We start from the raw sequence: 14,891 nt of genomic DNA, 5'->3' as shown, positions 1-14,891 counted from the left end.
GTAAGGGAGGGGTAAGGGAAACGCCCCGGGGGGGGGGGCAGTTGGGCACCGGCCACACCCAGGGCGATTCCCCCCCCCCCAAACAGGCTCTGCCCCCCCCCAAGCTGACTGCCACCCCCCCAAGCTGACTGCCACCCCCCCAAGCTGTCACCCCCCCCAAGATGACTGTCACCCCCCCCAAGATGACTGTCATCCCCCCCAGGCCTGTTCCCCCCCAACCCAGCTCTTCCCCCCCCCCAGCTGACTGTCGCCCCCCCCCAAGCTGACTGTCGCGCCCCCCAAGCTGACTGTCACCCCCCCAAGATGACTGTCACCCCCCAAGCTGTCACCCCCCAAGATGACTGTCACCCCCCAGATGACTGTCACCCCCCCCAAGCTGTCACCCCCCCCAAGCTGACTGCCACCCCCCCCCAAGCTGTCACCCCCCCAAGATGACTGCCACCCCCCCAAGATGACTGTCAACCCCCCCAAGCTGTCACCCCCCCCAAACAGGCTCTGCCCCCCCCAGCTGACTGTCACCCCCCCCAAGCTGTCTGTCACCCCCCCCAGATGACTGTCACCCCCCCCAGGCCTGTTCCCCCCCAACCCCGCTCTCCCCCTCCCCGTTCCCTCCCACTGTGCCCCCATCTCCGCTCCCCCCACCCCCCACCCCAAGTCTTTGGGGGGGGGTGTCCCTGTGCCCCCCCCCCCCCCGCACTCACCCCCACCACCACGCTGTCATCGCCCTGGAACACGGGCAGGAATTTGTCCCCCCGCAGAATCTCCGCCTGGTTGAGGGGCCGGAACCGGCACAGGACCTTGATGCTGCACTCGCTGCTGGGCTCGGTCATGGCGGGGGGGGGGGTCCCGGGGGGGCGTCAAGAAGAGTTTAGGGTGATCGGAGAAGGGGGGGGACACCCAAGGGTGCTGCTGCTGGTACCCGAGGGGGTGGAATGTCACCTGGGGGTGCGGGTGGTACCTAGGGATGGGGGTTAGAACCTAAGGGTCAAGTGGTACCCAGGGGTGCAGGATGGTACCCAGGGGTGCAGGATGGTACCCAGGGGTGCAGGGTGATGCTCAGGGATGCAGGATGCTGCCCAGGGATGCTGGGTTATACCCAGGGGTGCTGGGTGGTACCCAGTGATGCTGGGTGATGCCCAGGGATGCTGGGTGGTGCCCAGGGATGCTGGGTGGTACCCACGGATGCAGGATGCTGATCAGGGATGCAGAATGCTGATCAGGGGTGCTGGGTGGTACCCAGGGATGCAGGATGCTGATCAGGGATGCAGAATGCTGATCAGGGGTGCTGGGTGGTACCCAGGGATGCAGGGTGATGCTCAGGGATGCAGGATGCTGCCCAGGGATGCAAGGTGATACCCAGGGGTGCCAGGTGGTACCCAGAGATGCAGGATGCTGGGCAGGGATGCTGGGTGGTACCCAGGGATGCAGGATATTGCCCAGGGATGCCGGCTGGTACCCAGGGATGCTGGGTGGTACCCAGCGGTGCAGGATGCTGCCCAGGGATGCAGGATGCTGATCAGGGATGCAGGATGCTGATCAGGGGTGCTGTGTGGTACCCAGGGATGTAGGATGCTACCCAGGGATGCAGGGTGGTACCCACGGATGCAGGATGCTCCTCAGGGGTGCAGGATGCTGCCCAAGGATGCTGGGCGGCACCCAGGGATGCAGGATGCTGGTCAGGGATGCAGGATGCCAGGTGGTGCCCAGGGGTGCCGGGTGGTGCCCGGGGGTGCAGGATGCGGCCCGGAGGTGCCCGGTGCGGGAGGCAGGGCGGTGCCGATGCGGGGGGGGGGGCCGCTCCGCAGCGCTCCTGCTGTCCCCTGCTCCGGTGCTCGCGCTGCTGTCACCACTGCAGCCCCGGTACCGGGTGATGGAGGGGGGGGGTAGCCGGGGGGGGGGAGGGGGAGAGGCCGCCCCCCCCCACGCACACCCCCCCCCCCCGTTAAGGTGGAGCCGCGCGCGGCTCTTAAGGTGGACGGAGATGGGGGGGGGGGGTGCCCGGCCCTGGAACCGTCCCCCCAAAGTGCAGATTCATCGCGGGGGGGGCAGGATGGTCCTGGGGGGGGGGGTCGGCTCAGGGCCAGCCCCCCACCCCCCCCCCCTGCTCAGGTCCCCTCCCCCACGCGGGAAGCCGCCAGGCCTGACTCATGCCCCCCCCCCCCGGCGCTGAGGCCGGGCACACTCGTGTCCTTGGTGGCTCTGCCCAACCCGGGGGGGCAGGGACGGGCAGTGAGGGGGCATCGCCGCCCCCCCCCCACCCGTGACCCCCAAACCCACGCGGGGAGGGGGCTGCTCTGGGGCACTGCCACAGGCGGGAGCATGCAGCCCCCCCCACATAACCCACCCGTGTGCCCCCCCCACGTAACCCAGCCCCTGTGCCCCCCGCCGTGGGTACCCACCCGTGTGCCCCCCCTCGTAACCCAGCCCCTGTGCCCCCCGCAGTGGGTACCCACCCGTGTGCCCCCCCCTCACGTAACCCAGCCTGTGTCTAGCCCCGGGGGGTACCCACCCGTGTGCCGCGCAGACCCCTGTGTCACCCCCGTGTGCCCCCTCGTGTCTCCCCCCGTGTCACCCCCGTGCCCCCTCGTGTGCCCCCTCGTGTCTCCCCCCGTGCTCCCCGTGCCCCCTCGTGTGCCCCCTCGTGTCTCCCCCCGTGCTCCCCGTGCCCCCTCGTGTGCCCCCTCGTGTCTCCCCCCGTGTCACCCCCGTGCCCCCTCGTGTCTCCCCCCGTGCTCCCCGTGCCCCCTCGTGTGCCCCCTCGTGTCTCCCCCCCATCTCCCGCTTGTGCCCCCGTGTCCCCCTCGTGTCACCCCCGTGCCCCCCCGTGTGCCCCCTCGTGTTCCCCCCACGTCTCCCACTCGTGCCCTCCATGTGTGCCCCTCCGTGTGCCCTCCTGTGTCACCCCCCGTGCCCCCATGTGAACCCCCCATGTCTTCCCCTGTGTCACCCCCGTGTCTCTCCCCGTGTCACCCCCGTGTTCCCCGTCCCCCTCCCCTGTGACCCCCCCGTGTCTCCCCCCGTGTCACCCCCGTGTCACCCCCCCCCGTGTCACCCCCGTGCCCCACCCGTGTGTCCCCCCAGTGTCCCCCCCACGTCTCCCACTCGTGCCCCCCACGTGTGCCCCCCGTGTTCCCTCCTATGTCACCCCCGTGCCCCACCCGTGTGTCACCCCAGTGTCTCCCCCACGTCTCCCACTCGTGCCCCCTCGTATGCCCCCCTCGTGTCTCCCCCCATGTGCCCCCCGTGTGCCCCCCCATCTCCCACTCGTGCCCCCCACGTGTGCCCCCCTATGTGCCCTCCTGTGTCACCCTCTGTGCCCCACCCGTGTGCCCCCCCCGTGTCTCCCCCCATGTCACCCCCGTGCCCCCCGTGTCACCCCCCCGTGTCACCCCCGTGCTCCCCGTGCCCCCCCGTGTGCCCCCAGTGTCTCCCCCCACGTCTCCCACTAGTGCTCCCCCGTGTCGCCCCCCACGTCTCCCCCTGTGTCCCCCCGTATGCCCCCACCGTGTCACCCCAGTGTCTCCCCCCGTGTCCCCCCCCGTCTCCCACTCGTGACCCCCCATATGCCCCCCTCGTGTCACCCCCGTGTCCCCCCCGCCCCCGCATGTGCCCCCCGTGCCCCCCCATGTTCCCCCCGTGTCCCCCCCGTCTCCCACTCGTGCCCCCCCGTGTGCCCCCCCCGTGTGCCCTCCTGTGTCACCCCCGTGTCCCCCCCGCCCCCCCAGTGTCCCCCCGTCTCCCACTCGTTCCCCCCCGTGTCCCTCCCCCCCCGCAGGCCCCGCCCCCGCGCACCCCCTGGCCCCGCCCCCCCCGCGCGCTGCTCTCGCGAGACCGGCCCCGCCCGCCCCGGCCCGGCTCGGCGCGTCCCGGATCCCGACCCCGCCCATTACCGACCCCCCCTCCCCATAGCGACCCCCGGTACCGACCCCCCGGTACCGACACCCCCCCCGGTACCGCCCCCCCCCCCCGCCATGGCCGACCCCAAGTACGCCGACCTGCCCGGCATCGTGAGTGGGGACCGGGCGGGGGGGCCGGGGGGGGCTGAGGGATGTGGGGGGGGGTCTGAGGGGGTCTGGGGGGGTCTGAGGGGAACGGGGGGGGTCTGAGGGGAACGGGAGGGAACTGAGGGGATTTGGGGGGGTCTGGGGAGGTCTGAGGGGGTCGGGGGGGCCTGGGGGTTCGGAGGGGGGCCTGGGGATTTCGGGGGGGTCTGAGGGGAACGGGGGGGAACTGAGGGGGTCTGGGGGGGGTCTGAGGGGGTCTGAGGGGATCTGGGGGGGTCTGAGGGGATCTGGGGGGGTCGGAGGGGGGCCTGGGGGTTTCGGGGGGGTCTGAGGGGATCAGGGGGGTCTGAGGGGGTCTGAGGGGATCAGGGGGGCCTGGGGGGTCTGAGGGGATTTGGGGGATCTGGGGGGAGGGCTGGGGGGGTCTGAGGGGATCAGGGGGGATCTGGGGGGGTCGGAGGGGGGCCTGGGGATTTCGGGGGGGTCTGAGGGGATCAGGGGGGTCTGAGGTGGTCAGGGGGGGTCTGAGGGGAACGGGGGGGAACTGAGGGGATCTGAGGGGTTTCTGAGGGGATCAGGGGGGTCTGGGGGGGTCTGAGGGGATTTGGGGGGACCTGGGGGGGTCTGAGGGGATCTGGGGGATCTGGGGGTTTGGAGGGGGGCCTGGGGATTTCGGGGGGGTCTGAGGGGATCAGGGGGGTCTGAGGGGGTCGGGGGATTTCAGGGGGGTGTGAGGGGAGCCGGGGGGTCTGAGGGGTCGAGGGGGTCTTGGGGAGAATGAGGGGACCGAGGGAGTCTGAGGGTGTCGAGGGGAAGTGAGGGGGCCAGGGGGTATGAGGGGATGTGGGGGGTCTGCAGGAGGTGGGGGGGGGTCTGGGGGCACTGGGGGGGATTGGTGGGGTTTGGGGGGTCTGAGGGGGTCGGGGGGCTGTGGGTCAGTCAATGGGGTGTATGGGGAGAGTGGGGGTGTCAGGGGTTAGAAGGTGTTAGAGGGGGCAGCTGGGGGGGGGTCGGAGGCATTTGGGGTGTCTGGGGGGAAGGTGGGTCTGGGAGTGGGGGGTGTTTGGGGAGCTGGGGGGTACTGGGGACTGTCTGGGGGGGTACAGGCATCTCGGGGGGGGGTTGGGGAGTACCCGGGGTATTTGGGGTGATGGTGGGAATCAGGGTACCTGTAAGGGCCCGGCGTGTTGGGGGGCAGTAAGTGGGGGGGTTTGGGGACATCGGGGGGGTCTGGATGGGACGTGGAGCCTTTGGGCAGATGGGGGGTGTCGGGGGCAGGTGTTTGGGGCAGTTTGGGGGTATTTGATCATTAACGGATAATTAATAACCCGGGTTTCACCGGACCCTCTTTGTGTCCCAGGCCAGGAACGAACCCGACGTCTACGAGACCAGCGACGTGTCCGAGGACGACCAGGCCGAGTTCGAGGCGGTAAGGCCTCGGTGGGGCCATGGGGGGGGCGACCGGCCGTGCCCGTGCCCCCCCCACCCCGGTACCACAGCGGGACCGGCACCGCGGCAGCAAAACGTCCCCCCACTTGCCCCCGCGACGCCACGTCCCCCCCCACGGTGACGTGTCCCAGCCACGCGCCACCGCCATCTCTCAGCCATGCCAGTGTTTTTGTGGGGGGGGGGGGACACAAGAAGCGAGGGCAGGGCGCAGCCCCCACCCCACGCAGGGTGGGTGTCCCCGTCCCTGTGACGCGGCCGAGGGCAGCAGAAATGGGGACAGACCCCGTCCCTGGTGGCTTTGCGGGGGCAGCACCCGGAGGATGGGGGGGGGGGGACTGTTGAGGGGGGGTTTCACCCCCATAAAACAGCTCTGAAAGGTGATGGGGGTCCCGCAGAGCAGCCCCGTGCCGGAGCTCTTCGCCGTGGGGCTGCCACGTGGTGGCTTTGGCATGGGGTGACACCGGGGACCCATCCTCAAGGGTGGCACGGCACGAGGGGTGCACCCAGGGCGGCTGGGACCCCCCCCAGGACCCCGCTTTGGCGTGGGGTGACGTGGGGGGGCCATCCTCAAGGCTGGCACGGCACGAGGGGTGCACCCATGGCGGCTGGGACCCCCCCAGGACCCTGCTTTGGTGTGGGGTGACGTGGGGGGCCCGTCCTCAAGGGTGGCACAGCACGAGGGGTGCACCCATGGCGGCTGGGACCCCCCCCAGGACCCTGCTTTGGTGTGGGGTGACACCGGGGGGCCATCATCAAGGGGTGCACCCATGGCGGCTGGGACCCCCCCCAGGACCCCCCTTTGCCAGCACGTGCCCCCAGTTGGCCCGAGGTGGGTCCTGGTGGCCCCGGCTTCTCCCCACCAGTGTTTGTCCCCACGGGGCCACCATGTCCCCACCACGTGTGGGCTGGCGGGGGCACCTGGCCCCCCGCCCCCCCCCCCCCAATTCTACGAGGGGCAAAGAGACCCCACACGAGACCCAGACGGACCAAGACGGGGTGTTTCCACCCCAAAATTCCCCCCCTCAGGCCTCAGTTACCCCAAAACGGTGCCACCCCGGTGACCCCCCGCTCAAGGAGGAAGATCATGGGGGTCTTCATCGTGTCCCCCCCTCGCCCCTCGCGCTGTTTCTCACGGTGCTGAACTGACCTGAGTTTTTCCCCCCCCCTCCCTGCTCTCCCCCCCCTGCTCCCCACCCTGCCTGGACACCCACTAGTTTGCACAAGTAAGACCCCCCCCCAATTTGCTGCTCGGGGTTTTGCATGGGGTAGATGTGCACGGGGGGGGGTCCCATCCCCTGCTCCTCACCATGGGGTGGGGGGGGGCAGCTGGCGGTGGCTGGGGGTCCCCAGGGTGTGACAGGGGTCCTCGGGGTGTGATGAGGGTCCCCAAGGTGCCATGGGGGATCCCTGGGGTGCAACAGGGGTCCCTGGGATACGATGAGGGTCCCCAGGGTGTGACTGGGGGTCCCCAGGGTGTGATGGGGGTCCTCAGGATGCGACTGGGGGTTCCTGGGGTGTGATGGGGGTCCCTGGGGTGCCATGGGGGGTCCCTGGGGTGCCATGGGGGATCCCTGGGGTGCCACTGGGGGTCCCCAGGGTGCCACTGGGGGTCCCCGGGGTGTGATGAGGGTCCCCAGGGTGCCATGGGGGATCCCTGGGGTGCAACGGGGGTCCCTGGGATACGATGAGGGTCCCTGGGGTGTGACTGGGGGTCCCCAGGGTGCCATGGGGGTCCCCAGGGTGTGATGGGGGTCCCTGGGGTGCGACAGGGTTCCCTGGGGTGCCACTGTGGGTTCCCGGGATGTGATGGGGGGGTCCCTGGGGTCCCATGGGGGATCCCTGGAGTGCCACCGGGGGTCCCCAGGGTGCCATGGGGGGGTCCCCGGGGTGCCACCGGGGGTCCCTGGGGTGTGCCATGCTGCTGCTGCCACCTCCCTGCTCTCCTTTGCCCTCTCTGCATCTGACCGCATGCGCTGCCTGCTTTGTCCCTCGGGACCCCCAGGGACCCCCCCCCACAGTGGGTCACGGCCATGCCCCGGTGGCTTTGTGTCCCCCTCCCCGGTGATGCCACCCACCCAGAGTGCTGCAGGGGGCAGCTCGTGCACCCCCAGCCACCAGCATCGGGGTTTTGCCCCCATACCCCCAGGACCCCCCCCCCACAATGTGTGGGGATGCTCTGGGGGGGGCCCGGGCTCTGCTTACACCCCCCATAAGGGGAAAAGAAGAGCTGGAGCTGGAGGGGGGGTATCAGAGCTGGGGCGTGGGGTGTCAGAGCTGGGGGGGGCGGGTGTCAGAGCTGGGGGGGGCGGGTATCAGAGCTGGGAGGGGGTATCAGAGCTGGGGGGGGATATCAGAGCTGGGGGGGGGTATCAGAGCTGGGGGGGGGATCGGGGGGGGGGGAGGTATCAGAGCTGAGGGGGTTATCAGAGCTGGGGGGGGTATCAGAGCTGGGGGGGAGGGTATCAGAGCTGGGGGGGTGTCAGAGCTGGGGGGGAGGGTATCAGAGCTGGGGGGGGGTTATCAGAGCTGGGGGGTAGTATCAGAGCTGGGGGGGAAGGTATCAGAGCTGGGGGGTAGTATCAGAGCTGGGGGGGGGGTATCAGAGCTGGGGGGGTATCATATCAGAGCTGGGGGAGGGGATCAGAGCTGGAGGAGGGGGATCAGAGCTGGGGGGGGGTATCAGAGCTGGGGGTCCAGCCACATCCTACTCCCTCTGGCCACCTTGACCACCCCTCACAGTGGCCTTGACCACCATGTCCCCACCCCTGGCTACCCCGGGGATAGCCAGATGAGGTGTCCATCCCCCCTCCTCGCTGCTGCCCCCCCCCCCATCCCGCATGGCTCCTGAGCCCCTCGCATGGGGCCGGCGGGGGGGGACGTGGGTGACAGCGGGGGCCGTGCATGGGACCGACCTTCTAACGCCGTTTTTATCTCTCTCTTCCCCCCCCGCCCCCTAACCTTGCTCTGACTTTCTCACCTCTGGGAAACGCCAGGAGCTGGTAAGAGCCCCCCCCTCACCCCCCCCGACCCCGCTCGCCGCTGCCTGCCCCCCCCCACGCCGAACAGCCCCCTGAAACGCTGCTAGTGCTGCTCACGCCGCTCTGCCCCCGCTCTTCTGCATCCCTGCCCAGCATCCTGCATCCCTGGGTACCACCTGGCATCCCTGGGTACCACTGAGCATCCCTGGGCAGCATCCTGCATCCCTGAGAAGCATCCTGCATCTCTGGGTGCCACCCAGCACCCCTGGGTACCACTCAGCATCCCTGGGTACCACTCAGCATCCCTGGGTACCACCTGGCATCCCTGGGCAGCATCCTGCATCCCTGAGAAGCATCCTGCATCCCTGGGTACCACCTGGCACCCTTGGGCAGCATCCTGCATCCCTGGGTACCACTTCAGCATCCCTGGGCAGCATCCTGCATCCCTGGGTACCACTCAGCATCCCTGGGTACCACCTGGCACCCTTGGGCAGCATCCTGCATCCCTGGGTACCACCTGGCATCCCTGGGCAGCATCCTGCATCCCTGGGTACCACCTGGCAACCCTGGGCAGCATCCTGCATCTCTGGGTGCCACCCAGCACCCCTGCCCAGCATCCTGCATCCCTGCCCAGCATCCTGCATCCCTGGGTACCACCTGGCACCCCTGGGTACCACCCAGCATCCCTAGGCAGCATCCTGCATCCTTGGGTACCACCCAGCACCCCTGGGTACCACCTGGCACCCCTGGGTACCACTCAGCATCCCTGAGCACCATCCTGCTCCCCAAAACCACTGCAGAGGGGCTGCCATGGCCCAGGGCAGCGAGTTGGGGGGGGTCCCATGGGGTCCTGGCTGGGTCAGATCCCCCCCACCCCAAGTGCAGCAGCGGGGGGGTGAGGAGAGCCCAGCCTCACCCTGCCAAGCTCCAGGCAGAGCCTCTTTGGTCTTGGAGGGGTTCAAGTGCTGCGACCCCCACCCCAACGCCCCCACCCCCAACTGGGGGGGTGGTGGGAGTCACCCCAAAAGGCGGCCGTGGGGCTGGGGGCTGCCCACGGCACGTGTGGGGTCAGCGCGTGGTTCCTCGGGGGCTGCTGAAAGGTTTCCAGCCTCAGGGTCTGCCTGGGGACATTTGGGGGGGGGTTTGCTGCCCCCCCCGGGGTGGGATGGGGGGTCTGATGTCCCCACATCAAGCCCTGGGGGACATTTGGGGGGGGGTTTGCTGCCCCCCCCCCGGGGTGGGATGGGGGGTCTGATGTCCCCACATCAAGCCCTGGGGACATGCCACGTCGCTGGGGGCTGCGCCCATCCTGGGGAGGACGGGGGCCACCAAACCCCCCCGTACTGTCCCCCAAAAGCCACCAGCGCTGCAGGGGAGGGGGGGGGGTCTTTGGACAGCCCCCCCCCAGGTCCCTAACGCGGGGTGTTGGCGCAGGAGGAGCTGAGCAGCACGAGCGTGGAGCACCTCATCATCAACCCCAACGCCGCCTACGAGAAGTTCCGGGACAAGCGGCTGAGCACCAAGGGGGGGGGTGAGTGGGGGGGCGCGGGGAGGGGGGGGCGCGGGGACCCCCGGGTGGAGCCCACGGGGGGGCACGGCCACCACAGACCCATTGTGGGGTGACACCCAATGGTTTTAGGGTGACACCCTGGGCTTTTTGGGGTGACACCCTGGGTGTTTTGGGGTGACACGCTGGGTATTTTGGGGTGACAACCTGGGTATTTTAGGGTGACACCCCGGTGTTTTGGGGTGACACCTTGGGTATTTTTGGGGTGACACCCTGGGTAGTTTTGGGGTGATGACCTGGGTGTTCTGGGGTGACACCCTGGGTATTTTGGGGTGACACCTTGAGTATTTTGGGGTGACACCCTGGGTGTTTTGGGGTGACACCCTGGGTGTTTTGGGATGAGACCTTGGGTATTTTAGGGTGACACCCTGGGTGTTTTGGGGTGACAACCTGGGTGTTTTGGAGTGACACCTGGGTGTTTTGGGGTGACACCCTGGGTGTTTTGGGGTGACACCCTGGGTGTATTAGGGTGACACCCTGGATGTTTTGGGGTGACAACCTGGGTGTTTTAGGGTGACACCCTGGCTGTTTTGGGGTGACACCCTGCTCTTCCTCTTCCAGACTCCTCCGACCGCATCAGCAAGCCCAGGACGCCGGGCTACGAGGCCGGGGAGTATGAAATGGTGAGTGCAGAGCCACGGGGCCGGGAGCCACCCCACGCACGGTCCCTCGTCCCCGCTCACCCCACAGCAACGGCCCTGCCCAGGGCCACCAAGGGGGTGGTTGGATGGGGCTTGGAGCAACCTGGGCTGGTGGAAGGTGTCCCTGCCCGTGGCAGGGGGTTGGAACGAGATGGGCTTTAAGGTCCCTCCCAGCCCAAACCAGTCTGTGAGTCTATGAAGATCCCCCAGACCCTCTTCTCCAGGCTGAGCAGTCCCAGCTCTCCCAGCAGATGCTCCAGCCCCCTCGGCATCTTCGCAGCCCTTTGTTGGACTCTCTCCAGTATCTCCAGGTCTCTCTGGTACTGGGGAGCCCAGTGCTGGACGTGGCACTCCCAGCTGTGGCCTCAGCAGTGTTGACCCTCCTCAGAAATGGTCATTAGCCATTGGAAGGGGCTGCCCAGGGAGGTGGGGGAGTCACCATCTCTGGAGGGGTTTAAGACAAGGCTGGACATGGCACTTAGTGCCCTGGTCTAGTTGCCATGGTGGTGTCAGGGCCATGGTTGGACTCGATGGTCCCAGAGGGCTCTTCCAACCTCAGTGATGCTGTGATTCTGTGAGGAGAGGGGAAGGATCATCTCCCTCACCCACAACCCTCCTCGTGCTGTCCAGGCCACCACCAGCCGCCTTTGCTGGATGATGTTGACCTTGGTGCCCACCAGGACCCCTGGGGCCTTGTCCACAGAGCTGCTGGTCCCCAGCACAGGCTGGTGCTGGGGATTGTTCCTCCCCAGGAGCAGGACTTTGCCCTTCCCCTTGTCGAGCTCCACGAGGTTCCTCTTGGCCCATCTCTCCAGCCTGTCCAGGTCCCTCTGGACAGCAGCGTGACCATCTGTGTCTGGTGTCACCTCCAAACACCACCAGCTCTCTCTGAAGCCCCCCATGAGGAACCACGAGGCTGCTCCACCCCGTTGAGACCCTCACCCTCTTGTTCTCCTTGCTCCATCCCTTCCCTTGCCTTTCTGCGCAGCTCCGGGTGGGCAGCGAGGGGAGTTGGGGACCAGCCACCACCCCCTGGGTGCCTGGTGCCACCTGACCCCCCTGTCCCTCTCGCTTGGCAGCTCGGCGAGGGTCTGGGCACCAAAGAGACCCCCCAGCAGCGATACCAGCGGCTGCAGCACGAGGTGCAGGAGCTGGTGAGGGAGGTGGAGCAGATGCAGGTGAGCATCACCCCTGCGCTGGGGACCGCTGGGGCGCGGTGACACTGTCACCTGTCCTCTCGTGTCCCCCCCCCAGAGCACGGTGAAGGAGTCGGCGGCCGAGGAGGAGCTGACGCCCATGGCCTTGGCCAGGCAGGTGGAGGGCTTGAAGCAGCAGCTGGTCTCCAGCCACCTGGAGAAGCTGCTGGGTCCCGGGTGCAGCCGTGGACTTCGCAGACCCCGACGGCGCCTTGGCCAAGTGAGTGGGGGGCCAGGACCCCCGGGAGGACGCCAGCGTGCCCACGGGGCGGTTTTGGGGACCCCTGCCCACCTTCTCCCCCCCCCCACTTGCGCACCCTCTCTCCCCCCCTGCCCAGGCGCCTGCTGCAGCAGCTGGAGGTGGCCAAGTGCAGCCCGGCGGCGGTGGCACCGGGGAAGACCCCCCCCAAAACGCCGGCGCCCACCGCGGACGCCGTCACCTTCGAGCTGTACTGGAGGCCGGAGCAGGAGCAGTTTGCCCAGACGGCCAAGGTGGGCGTGGGGAGATGGGGGGGGGGCACACACCGCTGTGCCCGCCCCCAGGACGGGGTGTCCTCATCCCCTCCCTGCCCCCCAGATCGCGGAGCTGGAGAAGCGGCTGGCGCAGCTGGAGGCCACGATGCGGTGCGAGCCCGACGGCCAGGTGAGGGGCTGCCCCCCCGTCCTGCCCCCCATCCTGCCCCCCCGTCCTGCCCCCCCGTCCTGCTCCCCGTCCTGCTGCCATCCTGCCCCCCGTCCTGCCCCCCCTCCTGCCCCCTGTCCTGCCCCCCACCCTACCGCCCTCCTGCCCCCCATCCTGCCCCACTGACCCCATTTCCTTCCCCACAGAACCCGCTGTTGGTGGGGCTGAAGGGCACCAGCCTCCTGGTGAGTCAAGCAGGGGCTGGGGGGGCACACAGGGTCCCTTCCCCCCACCTTGTGCCCACAGCACTTGGGGGGGGCAGTGCCAGGGTGCTGCCGTGTCCCCCCCTCACCCTGTGCTCCGTCCCCAGGACACCGTGCAGGTCCTGCAGGCCAAGGTCAATGTCCTGGACGTGGCCGTGCTGGACCAAGTGGAGGCCCGGCTGCAGGTGAGGGGGGGACAGAGGGACCCATGTGGTGGGTGTCACAGGGCCGTGGGGTGGCACCGGCTGAGGACGTGACACTGGGGGTGGGCACTGGTGGATTTGGGGTCTCACATCTCCCCCCCCCTCCCCAGAGTGTCCTGGGGAAGGTGAACGAAATCGCCAAGCACAAGGGAACGGTGCAAGATGCCGACACCCAGAGCAAGGTACGAGCCGGTGGGGAGGGAGGGACCCCCCCCAAAAGCCCCCCCTCCACACCGTGCTGCCCCCCCCCCCCACTTCTTACCCTCCCCTCCTCACCCTGCCCCAGATCCACCAGATCTATGAGACGATGCAGCGCTGGGACCCCGTGGCCAGCACCCTGCCTGACGTCGTGCAGAGGCTGGTGACCCTCCGGGACCTGCACGAGCAAGGTGAGGGGCTGGAGGGGACGTTGGGGACAGTGGCATGGTGTCACCAGTGTGTGGGGGGGTCCTGCTCCCCCCCCACCCCCAGAACTGAGCCTTCTTCTCCCTCCCAGCCACCCAGTTCGGGCAGGTCCTGGTGCACTTGGACACCACGCAGCAGGAGATCGCTGGTGCTCTCAAGGACAACACCGTGCTGCTGGCGGAGGTGGGTCCCCCCCACGACCTGCTGAGGTGGGCTGGGGTCCCCATCCTGCCCCCCCCCCCACCCTACTGACCCCCTTCCCCACCCCCCCTTGCCCCAGGTCCAGAAGACGATGAAGGAAAACGTCGCCATCATCGAGGAGAACTTTGCCGACATCGACGCCCGCATCAAGCGGCTGCAGAAGTGAGACCACCCTGGAGACCCCCCCACCCCACACTGGGCATCCCTGCCCCACCCTGGGCATCCCTGGCCCCCCACCCTGGGCCCTGCGACCCCCTGGGAATCACTCCCACCCCCCCCTCCGCAGGTACCACCCCTGCTTGTATATACCCTGGCTCTGCCCCCTGCACCACACGGGGGGCTGGAGGGGTCCTCCCCACCCCTCCCATTCCCACCTGGGGGGGGGCAGTGGGTCTATGTACCCCCCCTAATTTACCCTAATAAACAGCTCAGCTGCAAGTGTTGGCGTCTCCTTCGGGCTTTAAAAACCAGCTGGTTTTAAATGCATCTTTAATGGTGCAGGACCCCCCCCAGGCACCCGCAGCCTCGTTACACTAAATCCAATCACAGAATCATGGGGGAGGGGTTGAATATCTCCAGGGAAGGAGCCTCCCCCCTTCCCTGGGCAGCCTGTGCCCGGGCTCTGGCACCCTCCAAGCCACGAAGTTTTTCCTCATGTTCAGATGGAACTTCCCGTGTCTCAGTTTGTGCCTGTTGCCCCTTGTCCTGGCGCTGGGCACCACTGAGAAGAGTCTGGCCCATCCCCTTGACACCCCCCCTGAGGTATCTGTGAGCATTGATAAGATCCCCCCTCGTCCCATCACTCCATGCCCTTGTCAAAAGCCCCTCTCCAGCTTTCCTGTAGCCCCTTCAGGTGCTGGAAGGTGCTAGAAGGTCTCCTCGGAGCCTTCTCTTCTCCAGGCTGAACAGCCCCAGCTCCCTCAGCACTCCTCATAGGAGAGATCATCAAATCACAGAATGGTTTTGGATGGGAAGGACCTTTGAGATCATCGAGTCCAACCGTTAACCCAGCACTGCCAAGGCCACCACTAACCCATGGCCCTCAGCACCACATCTACACGGCTTTTAAATCCCCCCAAGGATGGGGACTCCACCACTGCCCTGGGCAGCCTGTTCCAGCGCTTGACAACCCTTTGGGGAAGAAATTGTCCCTGATCTCCAATCTAAACCTCCCCTGGGGCAACTTGAGGCCGTTTCCTCTTGTTCCTTGGGAGCAGAGACCGACCCCCGCCTCGCTACACCCTCCTTTCAGGCAGTTGTAGAGAGCGAGGTCTCCCCTCAGCCTCCTTTTCTCCAGGCTAAACACCCCCAGGTCCCTCAGCCGCTCCTCACAAGCTCTCCAGACTCTTCTCCTTGTGCTCC

The 14,891-nt window shown here is 67.9% G+C and overlaps 1 protein-coding gene and 1 long non-coding RNA gene across 2 annotated transcripts; one reads left to right on the top strand and one right to left on the bottom strand.

Annotated features, from left to right (window-relative positions):
- Positions 1–716: 716 nt before the first annotated feature.
- On the bottom strand, positions 717–1,829 carry LOC137668753 (uncharacterized). Its single transcript, XR_011048983.1, has 3 exons — positions 1,601–1,829; positions 1,181–1,512; positions 717–958 (listed from the first exon to the last, which is right to left on the bottom strand). It is a non-coding gene; the product is annotated as an uncharacterized lncRNA (long non-coding RNA).
- Positions 1,830–3,858: 2,029 nt separating this feature from the next.
- DCTN2 (dynactin subunit 2) lies at positions 3,859–13,967 on the top strand. Its single transcript, XM_068409891.1, is given in 15 exon segments — positions 3,859–4,007; positions 5,365–5,433; positions 9,866–9,962; positions 10,560–10,621; positions 11,719–11,817; positions 11,894–12,007; positions 12,009–12,055; positions 12,174–12,327; positions 12,413–12,478; positions 12,664–12,702; positions 12,828–12,905; positions 13,034–13,105; positions 13,210–13,312; positions 13,420–13,511; positions 13,609–13,967. Coding segments are annotated over 15 exon segments (1,215 nt in total). The 5' UTR covers positions 3,859–3,971; the 3' UTR covers positions 13,696–13,967.
- Positions 13,968–14,891: the final 924 nt, after the last annotated feature.

The sequence above is a fragment of the Nyctibius grandis genome, chromosome 11 (assembly GCF_013368605.1).
Source record: "Nyctibius grandis isolate bNycGra1 chromosome 11, bNycGra1.pri, whole genome shotgun sequence".
NCBI classification, from domain to species: domain Eukaryota; kingdom Metazoa; phylum Chordata; class Aves; order Nyctibiiformes; family Nyctibiidae; genus Nyctibius; species Nyctibius grandis.
The sequence above is the reverse complement of the archived record's forward strand: the minus strand, read 5'-3'. Positions and strand labels throughout refer to the sequence as shown.